At 49.8% G+C, this 20989-nt stretch overlaps 1 protein-coding gene across 2 annotated transcripts; it reads left to right on the top strand.

Moving 5' to 3' along the window:
• The first annotated feature begins 1376 nt into the window (after positions 1 to 1376).
• On the top strand, positions 1377 to 20629 carry nr3c1 (nuclear receptor subfamily 3, group C, member 1 (glucocorticoid receptor)). Of its 2 annotated transcripts, none has more exons than XM_030367375.1 (9): positions 1377 to 1722; positions 2265 to 3499; positions 15337 to 15506; positions 15939 to 16055; positions 16608 to 16889; positions 17286 to 17430; positions 18177 to 18307; positions 19236 to 19393; positions 19879 to 20629. In XM_030367375.1, the coding sequence occupies exons 2-9, from the start codon at positions 2274 to 2276 to the stop codon at positions 20029 to 20031; spliced, it is 2382 nt and encodes a 793-aa protein (XP_030223235.1). In that variant the 5' UTR covers positions 1377 to 1722; positions 2265 to 2273; the 3' UTR covers positions 20032 to 20629. The 2 variants fall into 2 exon arrangements, with proteins under 2 accessions (XP_030223235.1, XP_030223234.1); XM_030367374.1 differs by having other exon boundaries at positions 1383 to 1722; positions 2344 to 3499.
• The last annotated feature ends 360 nt before the right edge of the window (positions 20630 to 20989 follow it).

Raw genomic sequence — 20989 nt, forward strand, 5'->3', positions numbered from 1 at the left:
GAGAGAGAGAGAGAGAGAGAGAGAGAGAGAGAGAGAGAGAGAGAGAGAGAGGGGGGGGGGGGAGAGAGAGAGAGAGAGAGAGAGAGAGAGAGAGAGAGAGAGAGAGAGAGAGAGAGAGATGAGGAGAGTCAGAGGGAGAGAGTGGGAGGAAGAGACGGAGTGAAAGAGGGAGAAAGAGAAAGAGAAGGAGAGAGAGAGGGGGAGGGAGATAGAGAGGGAGGGAGAGAGAGAGTGGGAGGGAGAGAGACAGTAAGAGAGAGAGGGAGAGAGAGTGTGTGGTTGGGTGTGTGGGTGTGTATGTGTGGGTATGTGTGGCTCATCTATTTTTCCTTTTCACTGATGTGGGATTTTGCCGCCTAAAGCTCTTCATAAACTCATAAATGTTCCATTAACCATTTACATAATAAGTATTTTATATGTGATTCGTTTCTTCTGATGTTGTTTGTACTAACCGGACATCAACAGACCAATTTACGAATCTGCCAGAGCAAATAAAACATGAGCTTGCAGATTCGTCTGGTTCCAAGGATAGGATGAACAGTATAGCCTCCCCAAACTCTATTCATCGCTACTCCCTGTTCATATAAGTATTCCCAGGTGATTGAACTCCATTCAATTTCAGCATGAATAATGCAAGGCAAGAATTGGTCTTAAATAGGGCAGACTTCTATCCGTTTTATAACCTTTAGTAGACCTCTGAGTTATGTAATGTCCAACTGAATGGCATTTGGTTTGTGCTCCATTAGGATAACATGAAACGAAACGTGCATCTTTGAGACCAAGTGTGTAGTGTTTCATTTAATATTGGTGTTAGCTTAATGGCCTAAGCTGGCCTAGTGGGGTCAGGGTCTCAATTGTATAACGATTTTTTTTTCTTCTAGCAAACAACTGATTATTTATTGAACAAGGGATAGCAAACGTTAAGCACAAACATTGTAAACAGAAAGTGATGGTCTGTGTTGTTTATGAATCTGTCTGCTGTTCAAGCTTGAGCCGCTAGAGGGCCCGCATTGAGCTCACCTAAACAGGAGGCGTACTGCTCTGAGGTTGTTTACCTTTAAATATTGGTGAATAGTATACAGATATAACAGATATTCTTGAAGCATGTGTAGAATACTTATTTGAAATGAGAATTTAATTAATGTTATTTTCGGATTATGTAGTTTGAACGATCCAAACAATTATATAAGATCCCGTCTGAACCATGTCAATTAGGGATAACATTGCAAGCAGTGTTTGGGGAAATATATTTAATTTGAAGCATATGGTGCCATGGAGATATCTATTTTAATTCGCAAAATAAGTTATAACCATCGTTTTCAAAAGTAGGTCATCTTCATTGAGTGAAAGGTGCAGTGTTCCAATACTACCAAAAGGCGGCGCTGCGTGTTGTAAACACAGCCGCCATGGCGTTGACTCACTGAGATCTCCATTTTGTATGTTTTTCCCAAAGGTTAGCGCCTACTTTCATAATGGCTAGCTGTGATTGACCAACGCATGTTAGATTCATCGCATAGCGGGGGTTAGAAACTGCAAAAACCTCCATAAGAGTGCACTCGAGTCGCCCGGGTTCCCTGTAAACACGCAGGAGCAGGCCTATGAGGAAGAAAACAAGCTCCGTAGTGTCCGCTAGTGTCCGTGTTGTTAATGATACTGGCCATCAAAACAATGTTGTCAGGAGATATATAGACACCCCCCAAAACAACACACACACTTTGAACGGTAAGAGTTTAAAATTGTATTCATTTAAAGTGTTGCACTGTGTTATTGTGGACCCTCAAGATTTGGGTTCATGTCATCTCTAGCAAGGAACGGTACTTGAAGGAGATAGCAGTGTGGTAGCAATGACGTTACTGCTGATAGACACAAGGCAAATATTAAATTTATTAGGATGGGGTGTGTTTATATTCCTCCGTATGAACACGTTTGTCTGAGTGATGTCTACGATAAGCCTGTGTGAACTTTGCTCCTCAACGGATCTGCTATGAGTAAGGGGAGGCGGATGCTAACGTAGGTGTTGGGCTAACGAGTATGGCAGCAACGCTGCAGATCAATGGCGCGCTCGGCTGCAGTCAGAGATTTACATACGTGACAACCTTCACCGCCCGTTTAGATCGGGTTCAGATAACCAGCGGCTGCACACATTGACTGCTAGGATCACAATTCCTTTATCCGTCTGCCAGATCAAATACTGACACAACTTCTTGAACTAATTTACAAATGTTAAACAGTGCTTCAAACTCACTGTCAATCTCTGTTTGAAGGATCACGGGATGGATAAAGGCAGAGTGAAGAAGATACGAAATAACAGAGATGACCATTTAAGCAAACTTTTCTACACAGAAAGCCCCGTGGATGGAACTCCATTAAAAGTCGCTCCTCACAGTGCGATGTCCATCACATCTGCCACTGCTGTTGTGCTACCGTCCAGCCCCTTGATGCAGCCTGGAGATGTGCCCAACAGCCTCAGCAATAGTCCACTTCCAGAGGAGCTCACTTCTGCCTCTGGAACTGCCTCTTTTGGCCTCATACTGGAGGATTCAGAGCCCAGAGGGGCGTCCAAGGACCAGAGGGCCCAGCAGCAGTTGTTCCAGCCACAGACCACAGCTTCCCTTGGACGCTACACATTTGGGGATAACCTTTCCCGGTTGGAGGCCAGCATAGCGGATCTTACCCACTCATCCTCCATGGATTCCCTTATCGGGGGATCAGACCCTAACCTTTTCCCCCTCAGAACGGATGACTTCTCCATGGACAAGGTCGACCACCATTCCATGGATTTGGATCACGACTCGTTTGGGCACGTTGGGAAAGATGAGGAGATGAACACAAAGCTGTTCAATGACAACACTTTGGACCTTCTCCCAGACTTTGAGCTTGCCGGGTCCCCCTCCGACTATTATGTCGGCGACGACGCCTTCCTCTCCACCCTCGGGGACGACTCTCTGCTGGGGGACATTTCTTCCGAGAAGGAGTCCAAGCTCACGTTGAGCACTAACGGAGGCGAGCCCAGCTCCACCACGCTGAACGGCAGCGGCCTGGCCCTCCGGGAGGACCTGTCGAGCAGCAGCCCAGCCACTCCGGCCTCCCTCACTCCTACCACCCCTCTGGCGGCGATCAAGAAAGAGTCGGACTCGGCTTTCATCCGGCTGTGCACTCCCGGCGTGGTCAAGCAGGAGAAGGCGACCTGTGGCCGCGGGTTCTGCCCGATGAGCAGCGCGTCGTCCTCCTCGTCCGACATGTCGTGCGCTAGCCCCATCTCCATTTGCGGGGTGAGCACTTCAGGGGGCCAGAGCTACCACTTTGGGGTGAACCCGAGCGGCACGCCCACCTCCACCACCAGTCCCGGTGGAGGACAGCAGCAAAAGGATCAGAAACCCCCCGTCTTCAGCCTCTACCCCCCGCTGACCGGCGTCAGAGAGCCCTGGAGCCGGGTGCAGTCTGCGGGCTCCACGGACAACTTCCCTACCTCTCCTTCCTTCTCCTCCGCCGTCGGCAGGTGAGAATTAGCATCCACCCAGGACATTGTGTGGGGTCTATCCGAGCCCACCCATCAGAGATATCATGGCTCACACACACACACACATGAACACACACGCACACACACAATGGAGGCAATTTGAATAATACTTCTAGATGTGTGTGTGTGTGTATATATGGATAGATAGATAGATAGATAGATAGATACATGCATACTGTGGGGGATACTGTCACGCCTGTCAAAAAGTTTCCACTTTCTAACTTGGGATCCCCTACTTGGAGAGTTGGAGTTTGACATTTCAACTTTTTTTTTTCTTAGCACCACGGAAGGTGGCACCTACCACTATTCCTGTATAGCCTTAATGCAGCGTTATGCACGCCAGCATTTATTAACTTGCTGACACAACATCTTCTGTTGAAAGGAATATCTAAATATAAGCTCTTTCAACTGTCAGATTGTAATGCAATGCTCTGGATATTACCCTATGCACCGTGTCAAATGTTCCCGCTGCATGAATATAAACAACCTTACAGCAATCTTAAGAATAACAATAATAATGAAAGGATTATCCCTTATTTTATGCATGCATGTTTAATGGATACATCCACTCGCACAAAATACTAGTGTGTGTTTGAGTGTGGATTGTACTGTCCACGGTACGGTGGCTCCTACCCTAGATTTAACAGATGTTGGTTCCAGAGTTGTGTTTTTTTGCTGTATACAATACATGACTTGGTGAAAACGTAAGGCATTTGGCATTTGAGAGGAGGAACTAATGTAGGCACTAGGGAATTCCTTTGTGTGAAGAGCTCTTGAGGGATCCAAGTATTTTTCTGGATACTGTCGATGCAAATCATGTCCACATGCGTGGCATTACCCACAACAAGAACGGGTTTGGACTGGTTGCTTGATCAGCACATCCGTCTGGAAGATTTAGGTTAATTCTGAAACGTGTATACCCTGGATGTGTTCAAATGTTGCAGAGTCGTGGCCTCAGCAGTTCTAATAGTGTAATATTGAATTGTTGTTTGGTTTTATAATGCCTCTGTTTCACAGGATGCTGGCATTGTATGGCTAAGTGGGTGTGCTCTTGAAGCCATATCCCTTCTATCTTACTAATTGCAGTAGGCCAGAAATATACACACGGTGCTTTCGTCTAATCCGGCCTCAAAGCAACCCCTGTCTTTCAGAAACCTTTTAGAGTTAATTCATTAAGAAGGCAAAAACGTGGTTGGTTGCACGACTGAAATGTGTGGAGATATTGTTGATGGCAGCCGTTTCGTCAGTATATGGGGCGAGACGGTAATATAGTGGCTCGGACGGGCTCTGTGCTTCTCCTTCACCCTCATTTACCCTCCTAGGTCTAGGGTTTTGACCCAACTTAGTCCAGGGTGGGCACATGGTTTCTTGAGTTTCTATGTAAAGTTTTCCTTTATGTCAATCTGCTCGTTCAACGCACAATGTGGCTATTTATGTAGGCCCTTTTTTAGTTTTTTTCAGAGCGTATTCCACGGTTTCTTTCTTTTACGGGCTCAGTCGTAAAGGAGGCTTTGGGGCCCGGCCTAGCGCTGGCGCAGTAGGAATACTGAAGCCAGCCGTGGCGTGAGGCAGAGAGAAGTCTGGGGAGGAGCCTCCCATTGTTTTCCTCTTGGTTCTGGACGTTGGACGCACATTCACGCCCCTCTCTCTGTGTTTCTCCGACAAAACTGTTGAGGTGTTGTTTTTTTTTGCCGTGCCAACGCTCAAAGACCTCACTTGCACGAACCCTCACTCGCATGCCAGGGCGTTGTTTTTTGTCGGCTCTTGCGTGTGTTGGTTTGACTGTATGTGTCTGAATGCGTGTGAAGGGCACGCATATCAGTCCGTACATGCATACGTGGGATTGGAAAACGTTACGGCTCCAGAGTATCGCTTCTTTTGAGAGGGCCTACCTACTTTCAGACAAGTTGTTTCCCGTCATCACCTTCTGAGTGCATGACAGCGGAGCCAAGAGTCATTGACCAGGAACAGATGGAACGAGACACACCACAGCCCACATCGTCATTACACATGTGGCTGTCATTTGCAATGACTGTGGTCGTGTATGTTTGACTTTGAGATTAAGTTTTCGGTCCGAGGTGTGACCTTGGCTTTGAATGACTCATGAGCGTCGCTTCTGAGATCCAGGGTCAGGTTCTGTTTTGTGTGCGTTAGGTCTTAACGGATTAGAACCCTCACCAGTTCAGTCCTTAGGTCTGCATTTGGTTGCCGACTTTGTTAGAACCTTTTCACAAAACTAGGCTGCTTACTGCTTTAGCACAGAGCCCAACGTCTGTAAGAACAGGGCCTCTGCGTGACTTTAGCCCAAGTCGTTAAGTCCCGCACCCTTCTCCAAAGTCAAAGGGTGATTTCAGTAAAAATATATCGTAACTAAGAGCCCGGCCCAGCCCTATTGGTGGATCGCATGTCAGATCTCTGTGATCTGTCCATCACAATGTAAGCCATGACGATTCCCATCAGGAGGTGTCGAGCATGCATGTCTCGGCGCCGCCCGTAGCAGCAGCAGCCGCCTCCGGGCTGGAAACAGTCCACCACACATCAGTTAGAAGCGCTGGCATGAGACCGACTCGCGTGCCTGTCTCCTTGCCAGATCTCCACACCAACAACTCGTTTTTACCTTGTGACTCAGCGGTCGTGCCAGCGCCGACCGGTTCTGACAAAACAAGAAGAGGCAGGGCGGCCTGGAGCCTTGTCAATGGTATACCTTGTTTTCTTGGAGCCTGCGCTGTGATCGGGCATGGCTTGGGGTTCCAGTATTTTTTTTTAAATGGGCTTTCCTCTTTTCTGTATTATTCAAAGGGTGGTTAAGGAGGGGCTTGTCCCCTGCCTTTACAGTCCGGCTGGTAGAAACAGGCCTGTCGTTGAGCATGTTTACATTGCAACACCAGTGAACCCATAGTACCCGGGTAGCCTAAGGCAGTGCTGTAGCGGTTTGCATCGTCTTGGTATCAACGTTGTGCAATGTCCACAGTCAGTGATTGCAATGTCAACTTTCAATAGGACTAAGCCCACCAAACACCTTTTTGTTGTGCCAATATTCCTAGCACGCATGTTCATGTGTCAGATGGCTGTGTTATTACCACATATATATATATCAGTGGAGGCTTCTCCATTGAGGAGAGGGAGGAAGATCCTCTCTAACATTGTTGAGAATAAAAAATGTAGATTGCCCAGACTATTGTAATGAATTAATGCCCTTAAATATGACTACTTTATTGCCTTTGACTATATAATGTTCGTTTCCCTGGGTAAAGGGACATTAGCACCCCCTATCGCCTATTGACAATTACTTCAGGGAGGAACGTCCTCCGTCAGCCTCCGTTGACTCCCATTCATTTACCCGAAAGTACTGGCGGCCGGTGGATAACATGGGTTTCAATGGGAGAGAGGAGGAAAATCCTCCTCTGAGTGGGTGGGACCTTAAGGGGTCTGATTCGCGCAAAAATCTATCCGTCTGCGCTATGAACCAATAAGCAGGATCCCTGGATGTTGAGCAGTGTTGCCAGATTGGTCCGATTTCCCACCCAACTGGGCTACTTTTAACCATGTTAGGCTGGAAAAATTATCATTGGGCGGGAAATCTGCCCAATCTGGCAACGCTGTCGATAACAAACCCATTGCCGTGGTGCTCAGTCTGAGAGACGCAGAGCAAGTGAAATCTGCGATAGCGAGATCCTAAATGCACAATGGAAATATTGGAAACGGAGGACATTGTTAATGTCTTATTACAAAAAGCATTCCATTCATTCAGTTACAGTGCTAGGTTAGCGACCAAAGAAAGAGGTAGACCACTTCCCAAAATCAAGGTCACCAGAAGTAATGGCAACGTCAGTGTTGTGAGTGCTACATGGTTTGCTAGGTACGCATGACTTACTGGTAGCATTAAAAGCAATTGTAACTGAAAATAAACATAGCTAAACAACTTCAGTCAGTGAGGGCAAAAATAGGCCCAATGATAGGCCCATATTTTTTTATTTACTTTTACAAATCAATAGTAGGCCTGATTTGACTAATATGCTTTGCATCCTTTCCTTCTCAAATTACAGTGATGCCACTGGTGGCTTTGTATACATATTATTCACATAACTCCCTCCCTGCTATTTTGTAGTTCACCAAAACACCCTGAAACAACTTGAGTCTCACATTCTTATGCCACCATACACCAACAGTGCAAGCAGGCCAATGGCAACCAAGCACGCAGTCCTTCCTCCCTCACTTTAAAAACCACCAGCCGCCACTGATATATATATATATATTTATATATACGGTACACACATATAATAACTGCTAATGTTGGAAGCAGTTGGACAACTCATCTTTATGGTGTATCATAATTTCTTTAATCGAAGGAGAAGCAATAACTCGTAGTTGCCAATTATGTGGGGCGCCCTAAATGCTATTAGTTATAGCAAAGTAATTCAAAATTATGCATCTCATAGCTACCCCATTCTGTACCCCTTTCAATTGTTGCATAAATTGTTTTTATTGTCATGGTAGAAGTATTAAGGGAATAAAGGGGCTGCAAAATACGGAAGAATAAAAACCCATGGTGATACTGCAGGTAGCTCATGAAAAGCATTGGACTAAATGTAGGAAGCGTGAAAAGAAAAAGTAACCCATGAAATGTCTTAATAATGGAACAGAGCCTACTTCTTTGATTGTCGAGGGCAGAAGCAACAGTATGATGAAACCCAGACTATGGGATGGCTCCAAATTGCAGTCTGCAAACTGTCTGACATTAATGCAAAAAGTCGTTTGATCGCATGCTATTTTTTTGTTGTGTGCACAAGCACATCAGCATTTGTGCCCCTCACACACACCTCAGCACTGCTGCTCGGAAAGTCTTTGAAGTGTTTAGTTTGTAATTCGCGTCATTAGATCAAACCTTTGTGCCATGGTTCATTTACACAAGAGCAATAGTATATTTGTATCACAATGGGTATGTGTTGATAACAAATGAATAACCATAAAATATGACAAAAAGCAAAAAATGGAATTTAGTACTTTTTTCAATGTTGAAGATGTTTTTATTCCTTGCAAATTGTTGCAAGTTTATGCATTGGCAACGAGCATAAGGGAAACTTTTCAAGGTGACGCAATCCGAGAGTGTTTCGAAAGGCCAAATCAGTGCTTAAACGTTTGTGTAAGCAACACGGTAGGCACTCTGTTGAAATTGTCGTGTAGGGTGGTGCTATACTTAGAGGTGTTGAAGTCGGAACGGGAGCCGACTTAAAGAGGATACGTGTCGGGAGGGCTTGCACACAGTGGGCCCCTCTATGGATGCCCTCTGGACCAGAGATGGTAAGGTTAAAGCCTTGAGCCCAGGGCCTCCTCCACACGGGTGTGTGGAGGTCAAAGCAACAGAGGGCCCTCAGTGGGACCGCGATCCCACTGCGCCGCCGTCCACCAGAGCAGGCCGGCGTGTTCCAACCCGACCGGTCGGATGAGTCGGGCTCACGGCGTGCATCGTCCCCACAACGCAAGGAATTTGGCCTCCTTATTTTTAGTGGCATCGGCGGTCTGTCCCGGAGTTATTTTAGAAAGTGAGGGCTCCATACAGGCTCGCTTGTTTCAGCCGTCAAGGTCTCGATCTATCACGCCCTGCCCTGCCTGTTTTTGCAGTGCCCTTGCCCCCTCCCCCCTCCCTACTGTGTCTCGACCGGTCTCTCCAACAGCCCTGTCGCTGTCCGTCCGTCTCCCTCTCTCCCTCCTAGCTGCCCCCCTGTCTTGGGCTCTTGCTCTCCCTCCCTCCTCACAGCAGTCTTTGTCTCTCTCTCTGTCTTTCGCTCTCCCGACAGCCCTCTGTCTCTTCGGCTTCCTCATCCTGCTCACCAAGGGTGTGACAGCAGGCTAGGCTCTGTAAATCAACTGCACGACCAGGCTCTGTGTGTGTGTGTGTGTTTGTGTGTGTGTGTGTGTGTGTGTGTGTGTGTGTGTGTGTGTGTGTGTGTGTGTGTGTGTGTGTGTGTGTGTGTGTGTGTGTGTGTGTGTGTGTGTGCGTGTGTGTGCACGTGTGTGTGTGCACGTGTGTGCGTGCACGTGTGTGCGGGGCAGGCCCTCGTTCATGGTATCATGCAGTATGCGGTGAAGGGACGTGCGTGGTCGGGGCCCGGTCGCGCGCCTGGGCCAAGGCGTGGGTGTGTCAGCAATGGCCCGGTGGACCGCGGAGCTTCACCGCTGACCTACTTTCTCTCCCCCCCCTTCCCCAACCCGCCCCCCCCCCCCCCTCTGCTCCCCACAGCTGGTGCAGCGCTAACTCACCAGATCACATACCTGACATTCCCTTTACTTCCTCCGTATTACCGCACACTTTCGCTAGTTCGGCTCAGCTGATCGTAAAGAAGTCAGCACGGTTCACTGTCGGAAATACCCCGACCTGAAATACTCTGTGTAACCGTGTTGGTAGGCTGGAGCTAAGGCTGTTGCTTTTCTTCTTCTTCTTCTTCTTGTGGGCTTTCTCCACGCAACCGTCCACCCCACCCCTTCTGCTCAGTGTTAATGCCGTGGGCTTGTCGAGTCAGCACATTGGATGTTTCCAGACATCGGGTCCACCCCCGTCCCGATATGGTATGGGCTGCTTATCGAGCAACCGCCAACAGCACAGTACAGCCAGCAGTTGGACCGTAATCCTAGCCTCCACAGTGGCCGTGCACCTAGACAAACACACACACACATGCACACACACACAGCTCCTTGGTACAATGGAGACGGGAGTGATTGGCAGAGGGTTATCTTTGTCTTGAGATACACACGCTGAGAAGGAGAGGCTAAGCTCCCCCACCTCCACATGTTGGACAGTCGAACCGCTGCAGACGGGAGCCCAGGGCGATAAATTAACCGAACATGGCAGTTGAGCATGAATGGGGAGGTGTTACGGTGGTGGGGGGTAAAGAGGGGGGCGGGGGGGGGCGGGGCGGGGGGGGGGGGGCTGGTAAAGGGGGAGGGCGGGCCTTAGTGCATACAATGGCACGTTGTATGACCCAACGGCCCCAACCGCTGTGGTATAGGAAACAGTTTGGTTAATGGTGAAGGAATACTGCTGGAGTATTCAGACCGTTTATCGGTCTTGCCACAGCCTGCTCCCATTTCATGTTTGTGGAAGAAAAGGGGGGCAAATGGTCTCTTGCATATTCTGCCCTGCTTTTTCTCCCCAAATTATGAAACGGAAGATGTATGATGTAATGCATCTCCGCTCTCACCCTCGACCCATACGAGGCATGAGAAAAATGGACGCATGTCCAGAATCAAAAATACGGCTCACAGACATGCGACTGTGTATAACAGTATACATACACGTATGCACACTCACACACAGCACGGCCCTGTTGTTGTTGAGCTCACGGACGATGAATCAAAGTGAGTAGACCGGTTCCCCATTTCTATTTTGGTGGCTCTACCTCAGGCCAGGGGGGTTGGGGTGGCTGGGGAGGAGCACTTCCTTCTTGCCCTGGCTCGTTCGCCTGCAGGGGAATGGGTGGCTGCTAAAGCAGAGCCACGGCATTCTGTTGACCAGGACACGCACATGGCGAAGGAACACTTCCTTCTTGCCCTGGCTCGTTCGCCTGCAGGGGAATGGGTGGCTGCTAAAGCAGAGCCACGGCATTCTGTTGACCAGGACACGCACATGGCGAAGGAACACTTCCTTCTTGCCCTGGCTCGTTCGCCTGCAGGGGAATGGGTGGCTGCTAAAGCAGAGCCACGGCATTCTGTTGACCAGGACACGCACATGGCGAAGGAACACTTCCTTCTTGCCCTGCCTCATAAGCCTGCAGGGAGGTAGAATGGAGCGCACTTATTTTACCTCCGTTTACCCTTTTGTTCTTATTGCACAGTGTGTGTCACTCTGTGTGTCCGGCACATATTTTGAAATTGACAATAAAGTGGACTTTGACTTGACACGTATTACTATGCATGCTCATTTCTATGGTTTACCGCGTGGCCAGCCCGCCATTTTTTTTTTTCTAAACAACGCGCCTCCTTCTAGTGTTATTGTTCTCCGAGACCGAGGACAAAGCCACACCTGACTGCCAAAGGTTAACTCCAGCTGCATGTGCGTTCATGTGTGTCGGCGTGCTACTGATGGCGGCAAACCCAGTGGGAGTTACGTTGGCTGCCTGGACATTCTTACGCGGTGTCCTGTTGCTCGCTCGCTTTTAATTGATTATCGGTAGAACCCTGACGGCCGTCGCAGCACGGCTCACATGAAGCGCTGACGAGGGATTATGATCTGTCGAGCAGAGGGGCCGGGCAGGTCGACGGCCAGCCTGAAGAAGTGGCCTATCGACGGACGCGCTCGAGATTAAAGCGTCTGAATCTCCCAGCTCTCACTTGTTGAAGGGCAGGCTTGTGTTTCAGTCGGAGCGCGGGGCGAATGCGCTGCTCTGGCGTTGCCCTGAACACTAGTAAACTGGTGGGAATGCAGCAGCTTCCTGTGGACAACAAGCACTCGGCTCGGCATATGGTTCCTGCAAACTTGAGAGAAATAAACCCGCTCTCCTCACTCTGCTGCAACAGAGGGCTGTGTTTACTGCGTTACTTCGTTGTTCTAACACTATTGCTATGTATCTAATATATCTATATATCAGAAATCCTCACTGTTGTTCACCCACCACCCCTTAAACAGAGTCAAACGGACAGAGAAAGTAGGTTACGTTTGTTTACAACTTGGGGGGGGGGGGGGGGGGGGGACTTCTTCGGAGGATCGTAAGAAGCTGTTTGCTGTCACCAATTGGATTCCGGCCAGCGGACTTAGTATGACGAACACGCCTCCTTTAGGCCTTCATCCCAGTGGAACAGTGAAGGGCCCTCTCCCCCTGCGCCCCTCCCTGTGATGATCACACCCAGGGCCGGGGGGGGTGGGGGGGGGGGGGCATTGCTCGTGTTTGTTCTGTGTTCCGCCTAGCCGTGAAGAAGAAGAAGAAGCCATTCTTCTCACACAGTCGAGTGCTTGACGTGACCGGCTGCCGTCAGAACATGTGATCATGCGAGCGAGCCGCTCGACCCACACGCATGTCCCCCACGGCCCACCCGCCACAGCCTGTAATCCGTATGCAAAGCCCTCTGCGTTGTTGCGTTGCTATGTTGGTATGTTCACACCGAGCTAATGGCTGTAGGAGCTGGATCAATAATGATTAGCCTAACCCACTTGACACTGAGGTCTGCTGTAGGGCGCAGGTAGCGTAACGGGGTTTGTTGTTGTTATTGTAACGCGGGAAAAAAAAAACAAAGCCCTGTTTAGCGTACATACCACGATGTTGCCAAGCATGGAATTGTGTTCAGGTCAGGACATTATAAATAGTGGATATAATGCTGCATTTAGAACACATGACGTTATTATAATGGCAGGATTATAAACCATTATCTTCTCCTCAGGCACAGCTGTCTCAGCCCTGAAAGCAATGGATTTGCTCAGTAAACTAGGCTACAACAGAAACTAGTGCTATGCGAGTGCACATTCACAGCGTCAGATGTTGATATGAAAAAGAACAAAGGAATCCGTATTTTTGTAAAAGATGATGCTGGCACTGCGATCGCTTTCCCACAATCCTTAATTGGCACACTTGCACATATTCCTCCTAAAATACACCGTCAAGACTGGAGTTCTCCACCCATAGGAAGACACAAGGTGAAAAGAATTGGGGTGGAACGATAAAAGAGCACTTGATTGATTTTGCTCGGGGGAAGGAGATCACATGACACGTAGCAAGACGCGTAGAGGAGACGATTTTCTGATCAAATCATTCATAATTTTTTATTCACCTTCTTTTAACACTTCAACACTTCATTAAAGGCAAAAGTGACGTGGGAAGCTGGAATCCGTCTTCATCGTTAATCTCTGTTGGGTATTGTACACGGTTGGACTATGTGGGCTGATATGGGATGCATAGATTCAGGCCTACACGCAGACTGGTTGAACGCTGGCCTTTGTGCAGTTTGCATGGTCTCCTCATGTTGGCTTTGGATTCCTCTTGGATACGTTCCCTCTTCCCTTTCCTCCTTCCACTCCGAGATCCTGAGCTGCCAGTAAGCTTGAATGGTTCAGGCTTGATTCCTGTCATTCGCCCATTTACCAGCTGGCCTCGGCCAACACCCCTCCAGCCATCCCAGCCAGTATCGGGGAGCAAAGGAGAGACGAGTTGCTGGAGAGTTACTCCTGACTCATGGCAACAATGTCATAAGAAATAATAATAACAGGATGTGCATGATATACATTACCATATTTGTTTAGCACCACTTATGCTGTGATGTGCATCGTTAAAATGCATGATTGACTAGATAACAAGCAGCTTAATAGGTTGCGTGCCATTAGTCATCGTGCATGTTGTTGTGCAGTTCGCTGTTCAGATGCAATGACTTCCTCAAGGAAGTTGTCTTCTCATTTTTTTTCTTGTCCAAAAATGAGCCATCTGCACGACATGACATCCTGAGAGCTCTTTGTTGACGATGGTCTCACGCATGTGTGACGTGGCGCAGACCCGAAACGCCCCATCAGAATCGTTTCTGCTGTCCTTCACACCGACGTGTAGGCTCTCCGTGGCGATGTTCACCTGTACACACACACGCACACACACAGGTGGCCGTGGAGCCCCTTGAAGGGCTCGATGTTCTAAAGTGCATAAGGCGAGGGCGAAGGGAGAGGAAGCAGCAGGATATGGAAAGTTCATTACCCGTCGGAACACATGCGTTATTGACCGCAGGGACGCTACTCTTCAGGGTGGGGGGGGGGGGGGGGGGGGGGGTGGGGGGGGGGGGGCTGGGCCACGCCTCTTATTGAACGCACTGCTGCTACTGCTGCACAACTCCTTTCCAACCGGCAAACGAACGCCTTCGGCCCTTCAGTCTCCTGGTCGTTGAGTGGCTCATAAATGATGGGTTTTTAATCCCAGCGCCTGAGTGCACGTGAAGGGGCCTCACTGCTCTGTTTTGCTCTCGGGTCCGGTCGGCCCTCTGCGCCCACGCGGAGCAGGTGAGGCGGGCCGACGTCGCCCACCGCTCTCCTCACACTCACTCTTATGTAACTGGAAGCGCCGAGCCCCCCGACCCGGTGGGCTGTCATAGCGGGACCATCAGGGGGGGGGGGGGGGATGACAAAGGCTCCCCTTCTAAAAAGAGACGGGCCTTTGTTTCCCACCCTCGGCGCAGTGGCAGCCGGACGGAGACACGGACAGACACATGGCCGGGCAGATGCGCACGTCTCTTCAGTCGGACACGACATCCTCCCCTGTGTGGGGGTGTGTTGTTGTTGCCGCCGTGGCCGCTGGGGCTGGAGAGGGGCGGGGCCGGGGACCTCGGCCCTCTGGGCATTGCTGCAGGGCCACGCTCCCTCTAGTGGCGAGGCTGGGTGTGCGCACATCGCAGCCTGATGGATTCTCTGCTGGGCTCTATGATTAAACCTGTCTGGTTGTGTAGAGGGCACGGGGCGTTCGGATTTGTGTCTTTAGGCGAATAAAGAGAATAGGGGATTGACGGAGCACGAGATGCGTCTCTTTGAACTAAGAATGCGCTAAGCCGCCTGCTGTGATGATCTGTTATTTATACAGCTGCTTGGCTTTTCGCTGTTCGGAAGTTTTTGAAGTCGGGAGACGAGCGGGTACCCGGGGAGGGAAAAACGTGTTGATGACCTCGTTTTATTTCCATTTTTATATTTGCATGAGAATACATAAAGATAACGGCAAGCGCGAATGAAGTTCAGTGCCCCCACTCTCTGGGCTTTATCGGAACGCGTCTTGAGGATGCAGCAGACGGCGTGCCCACTATTGACGTTTTCTCCTGCCTTTCTTCTGTCGTGCCTCATGACACTCCCCCTCTGCCCACAGTTCGACTTCCAGACAGGATGGGGTCACCCCCTCACCCTCCACCCAGGGGGGCAAGGCCAGCGGGGGCACCCACAAGATCTGCCTGGTGTGCTCGGACGAGGCGTCTGGCTGCCACTACGGCGTGCTCACCTGCGGCAGCTGCAAGGTGTTCTTCAAGCGAGCTGTCGAAGGTGACTCATTTGTATTTTGTTGTCGTTCTTGCTGTGCATTCATTTGAGCGTTTTGTTTATGATCGCACAATTTTGAACTTTGAAAGAACACCGCATCGCTTTTAGCCGCCCTTAGCCTGCCTCGTTGGTGGCAGCTTCACACATTTAGTGTGCGTGCGACGTGCGTGTGTGCATGTGTGCGTGCGCGCATGCATTGATGGTCGCAAAATGAGTTGAGCTGCGCGACGTGGGATCATATGTTCAGCTCTGCATTCCGGAGAGGACAGGGGGGTCTTTCATCCTCGACAGGGGATGACAGAACGGCATTGACTGTAAGAGTCCCTCATGCCGTGAGGTTCATCCAAAACACCACAATAAAGAGACTCGTGATCAAACTAATGCTCCCTGGCGTGTGTTTCCCCCCCCCCCCCCCCCCCCCCCCCCACCCCGCAGGGCAACACAACTATCTGTGCGCCGGGAGGAACGACTGCATCATCGATAAGATCCGACGGAAGAACTGCCCGGCTTGCCGCTTCCGCAAGTGTCTGATGGCTGGCATGAACCTGGAGGGTGAGGAGTTCACCGCCAACGCACCGGCCTCTCTCGTGCCACGCCCTACTAGGACTGATGATAATTATAGCAGATTCATCTCACCAAGTCACGCCCTATTTCAACCACTTATATTGAATGACTACCCTATCAGAAAATCAAATCTACTTTGATGTTTTAATGATTAATCTTTATTGTTCTGGATTTTTTTGATAGTTGACTACTCTGATTCGTCTCGGTTGATCATCATCGTCGTAGTCGTTAATCTTTAGACTTCCAAGGGCGGAACCCCTTTCACAGGAAACCAAACGTACCGCCCGTCCGACGGAGGTCGTGCAACGGTACCACACAACGGCTACAAAGCCCCAAAGATATGGAAGATATCGGCCTTTTTTTTTTTTTTTCTTCAGCGGAACACGATTCCTCGGGTGTGTGTGTGTGTGCTTTGTGCCCGACTTAAAAAAAACACCACAACCTCCTCACCGCACACTGTCTACCCTTTCTGTCCTGTCCTGTCCCCCCCCCCCCCCCCCCCCCCCAACACACACACCACCTTTTCCTCCTCCATCTCAGCGAGGAAGACCAAGAAGCTGAACCGCATCAAGGGGCTCCAGCAGGCCAACCCGGCGGAGCAGGCCCCGCCACCGCCCGCCGAGTCGCGCTCCCTCGTGCCCAAGTCCATGCCCCAGCTCATCCCCACCATGCTGTCGCTGCTCAAGGCCATCGAGCCCGACACCATCTACGCCGGCTACGACAGCACGCTGCCCGACACCTCCACCCGCCTCATGACCACCCTCAACCGGCTGGGCGGCCGGCAGGTGGTCTCGGCCGTCAAGTGGGCCAAGGCCCTGCCAGGTAGGATGACCTGGGAACGGGGCGGGGGGGGGACGGGGGACTTTGGTGGTTTCACCTCATCACCGGTGCTCTTGTTTGCTGGGGTCTGGTTGCTGGCTCATGTGCTAACCGTGTGCTAGCTCAATAGGGTGTCAGGGGGTTTCAAAGGGCTGTAGTAACCTTCAGTTCGTTTGGCAGGGGTCACTGGACCACTGCATAGTGTACGGCTGCGGCCGAAGATAACCGGCACATGGTTTGATCTTTTGACTCGATAGTGGCTTGAGCGATGGCTGGACGGTCACGTTTTTAACCGGTGAATAGACCGTTTGTTTGCGACACTATCATCACAGCAGCAGGGATTAATCACCCGTCACTTCTCTCTCCCCCCCCCCCCCCCCCCCCCCCCCCCTCTCACAGGCTTTAGGAACCTGCACCTGGACGACCAGATGACTTTGCTGCAGTGTTCGTGGCTCTTCCTCATGTCCTTCGGCCTGGGATGGAGGTCCTACCAGCAGTGCAGCGGGAACATGCTCTGCTTCGCGCCCGACCTCGTCATCAACGAGTACGTAAACCCGGTCTCGAGGCACCGCTGGGCTCGCCAGCACTTTTTCACAGCGCAGCCTCACTCGTTTTTAATCATTTTTTTGGCCTTCAATGCACTGACTGCCCATTATCGGTGGAATCCATTGTGGTGCGGTACTTGAGATCTGACATTCTTTCCGCCCTCCTTCAGAGCAGCCCCCAGGGTGTCTTGTGATGTGACTGTTTCTTTTATACCATGTAGCAAACGACAGTTTGTTCCCTCCAGAAAGAATGCAAGTCTGGTGTTGTAGCTCTTTTATGGACATGGCTCGATTACAAATATCTAAACAACCATATATCCTCGGGCTCACAGCCTCTGTTGGTTTCGTGGCAGTTTTTATATGGCAAGATCCATCCCAAGATCCAAAATGATGTAACGGCATGTCGTTTAGTAACCTAGAAACCCAGTAATGGCTAAATAAAACAATGAAACAGCTGTGTCTCACAATAAGGAATGAGCTCTCCTTACACGCAGAGTTACGCCAATAAAAGAAGCGTAGCCTTCAACACTAAGGCAACGCCTTAGTGTTCCTCTTACCCCTTCCTCTTCCTCTTACCCCTTCGAAACAAGGGGGTAGAAATGGGATTGGGCCTAAGGCCCAATCCCATTTCAACCCCTTACCCCTTCCCCTTACCCCTTCAAAACAAGGGGAGGGGTAAGGGGGAGGGGTAAGGGGTAGAAATGGGATTGGGCCTAATTCCCCTGTTGTGCTGTGACTCTGTCAGGGCCCGGATGAAGCTGCCCTACATGGCCGACCAGTGTGAGCAGATGCTGAAGATCTCCAGCGAGTTTGTCCGGCTGCAGGTGTCCCACGACGAGTACCTGTGCATGAAGGTGCTGCTGCTGCTCAGCACAGGTACGCTGCCTTTTGTCTTTTCAATCGACCTATCCTCTCTGGATCGTCCTCCCGGCTGTTCTAAATATCCACCTCGATCCAAAGGGTCCCACATGGACGTGTTCCCTCACTCGTTAATATATACTTTGACTAGTATATGATAATATTAATAATATATTTAATTTGTAGAGTACTTTACATTCAGAAATCTCAACGTGGAGAGGAAAAAAATAAAACGGTTGTTTAAACATATAATGCATAAACAGTAAAAGGGTAATTAGCAAAAGGCTTTTTTAAAAAGATAAGTCTTAAGTTTTTTTTTTTAAAACAGCTGTAGTCTGTGGGGCCTTCAGGTGGTCAGGGAGGGCGTTCCATAGTCTTGTGGCAGCAGCGGAGAAAGCCCGTTCGCCCATGGTGCGGATCTTGGTCTTGGGTGGTCTGAGGGCGTGTGCTGATGCAGAGCGAAGTTTGCGTGAGGTGATATAAAGTAAACTAGACTGAACCCAACTGATGGTGCAGAATGTGTGGCCTCGCCTATCGTCTGCACATCCCTTGTATGAGATTATCTCCTTTGGTAACGGCTTGTCATCTGCATATTATTTCTATTGGAAGAATCACTGACCAAGTCATGCAAAACATTAAACCATCGGATCAAATATTGCGGAGAGAACCACAAACTATATAAATCTGGCTATGACCGTGGCACACTTCAGGGTGCATTGTCTAACTTTAATTGCCCATGCCACCAAAAAACAATCTGTTGCATGTACCAAACAAATTGATCCAATTCAATAATCGTTTTTAAGTTATTTGTTTTCTTAACCGGGGCAGGCAACCATTTGATGCCAGACTCTCGAGTGAGCAGCACATGCTGTGACGTCACGTAGATACAAAAGGAAATAAAAAGCAGATCCCTTCATCCCCCTCCTCTTCCTCTCCCCATCTGCAGTGCCAAAGGACGGCCTGAAGAGCCAGTCTGTCTTTGATGAGATCCGCATGTCCTACATCAAGGAGCTGGGCAAGGCCATCGTGAAGCGGGAGGAAAACTCCAGCCAGAACTGGCAGCGCTTCTACCAGCTCACCAAGCTCCTGGACTCCATGCACGAGGTACGGAGGGAGCACGAGGTCGTCTGTTGAACGGAGGGACCTGGGCCTTGATGTATTGTTTCTTTATACACTGCTGTGACCTCAGGCAAGGTTTCCGCGTCAATCACTTCTACAACAGTGGATGAATGTGGTTCTTACTCTTCACCTGGGGAGGAGTTCTATACCCGTTTATACCCACGTTTCTTCTCCAGTGCTTAACATTTACATCATAAAAAATTGGCAGCTAAGCACAGAATCAAAAATAAACTATAGACTATAAATAGACCTTTAAACAAACAAAAAGCCCAGTACTGCACAAACTAGCTTCTAAAAAAACAACAGATTGCAGAGTAGCTGAATGATTCAGAACAAGGGCTGAGGAGACGTTTTGTTTTGAATAGCGTTCGTCGTTGTTCTTTCCACACTGTAACCGAAGAGCGGTCCCACGTGTGCGCGCGAACCGGGCTGACCAACGGCTCTCCGCCTTCTCCCGCGCTGTGTTGCAGATGGTCGGAGGGCTGCTCAACTTCTGCTTCTACACGTTCGTCAACAAGTCGCTGAGCGTGGAGTTCCCCGAGATGCTGGCGGAGATCATCAGCAACCAACTGCCCAAATTCAAGGCGGGCAGCATGAAGCCGCTCCTCTTCCACCAGAGATGACTGGGCCCCCCCCCGGCGACACAGCAGCGACCACCACGACAACCGCAGCACTAGCAGCCGCCGCAGCAGCAGGAACTACAGACAATGCCTTAAAATCCGCCCATCGCCTCAGGGCCTCGCCACCGGTAGGACGACGAGCTGAAGGCGCGAGGACGGAGGTGGTGGGACAGGAACGCGCCGGGAGAACTGGAGGACGGAGAGGGAGGGGCTGAGGCTGAGTTAGTGAGTGTGAGATGGTGTCTTTCTTGAAGAAGCAGGTATGCTACTGGAGAAGGGCTTTCATGCGGTGAAGGGAAAGAAAGGTTTCGCAGAAAGGTGAACCTTTTTTGGTTGCAAAGGCCGACAACGTGAGGGCCGGAACGAGAGGAAGCATAGAGATGTTGTTGTTGTTATTGTGGATCAGTAGAAGATGTTTAGTGTGTAACATATAGGACTCGTTTTTTTTGATAATCACTGAGTGAAATAGGCTAACCATCCGTGCTGTCTCAGGATTTCACACACACACACACACACACACACACACACACACACACACACACACACACACACACACACACCCGTATATTTGCAGTGGTTTGAAAACAGTGTCGACCTGCAGGAAAGGTTATAAAAAAAGTATTTTGTACATTTTCCAAAAAAACGTATCGCAGTTTATATCGTTCCCAGTGGGATGGGGTTGCAGTATAAAGATATTCACGATATTCCGCTATTCAACAGGCATTTAGGACCTTGGGCTTCTCTGGGACTGTCGGGGCGGAAATAGTGTTCCGTGTTCCCATCCACCTGTTTTCCTTTGTCCAAACTCTCGTCATTTCAACAGCACTTATCCTGCACCCTCATGAGTATGAGTCTCCCCTCCCCCCCCCCCCCCCCCCCCCCCCCCCCCCCCCCCCCCCCCACACACATGCTAACCTCAACTATTTGAACATGTTGTATGTAAAAGGGAAAAGGAAAAAAG

The sequence above is a fragment of the Gadus morhua genome, chromosome 10 (genome assembly GCF_902167405.1).
Source record: "Gadus morhua chromosome 10, gadMor3.0, whole genome shotgun sequence".
Classification (NCBI taxonomy): Eukaryota; Metazoa; Chordata; class Actinopteri; order Gadiformes; family Gadidae; genus Gadus; species Gadus morhua.

Excerpts from the sequence above, each read along its gene's own strand:
- nr3c1 (XM_030367374.1), top strand. The coding sequence starts at position 1,599 with ATGAGGAAGAAAACAAGCTCCGTAGTGTCCGCTAGTGTCCGTGTTGTT. Across the intron at positions 3,500-15,336 it reads TTCTCCTCCGCCGTCGGCAG|TTCGACTTCCAGACAGGATG; the intron begins GTGAGAATTAGC and ends CTCTGCCCACAG. Across the intron at positions 18,308-19,235 it reads GCTGCTGCTGCTCAGCACAG|TGCCAAAGGACGGCCTGAAG; the intron begins GTACGCTGCCTT and ends CCCCATCTGCAG.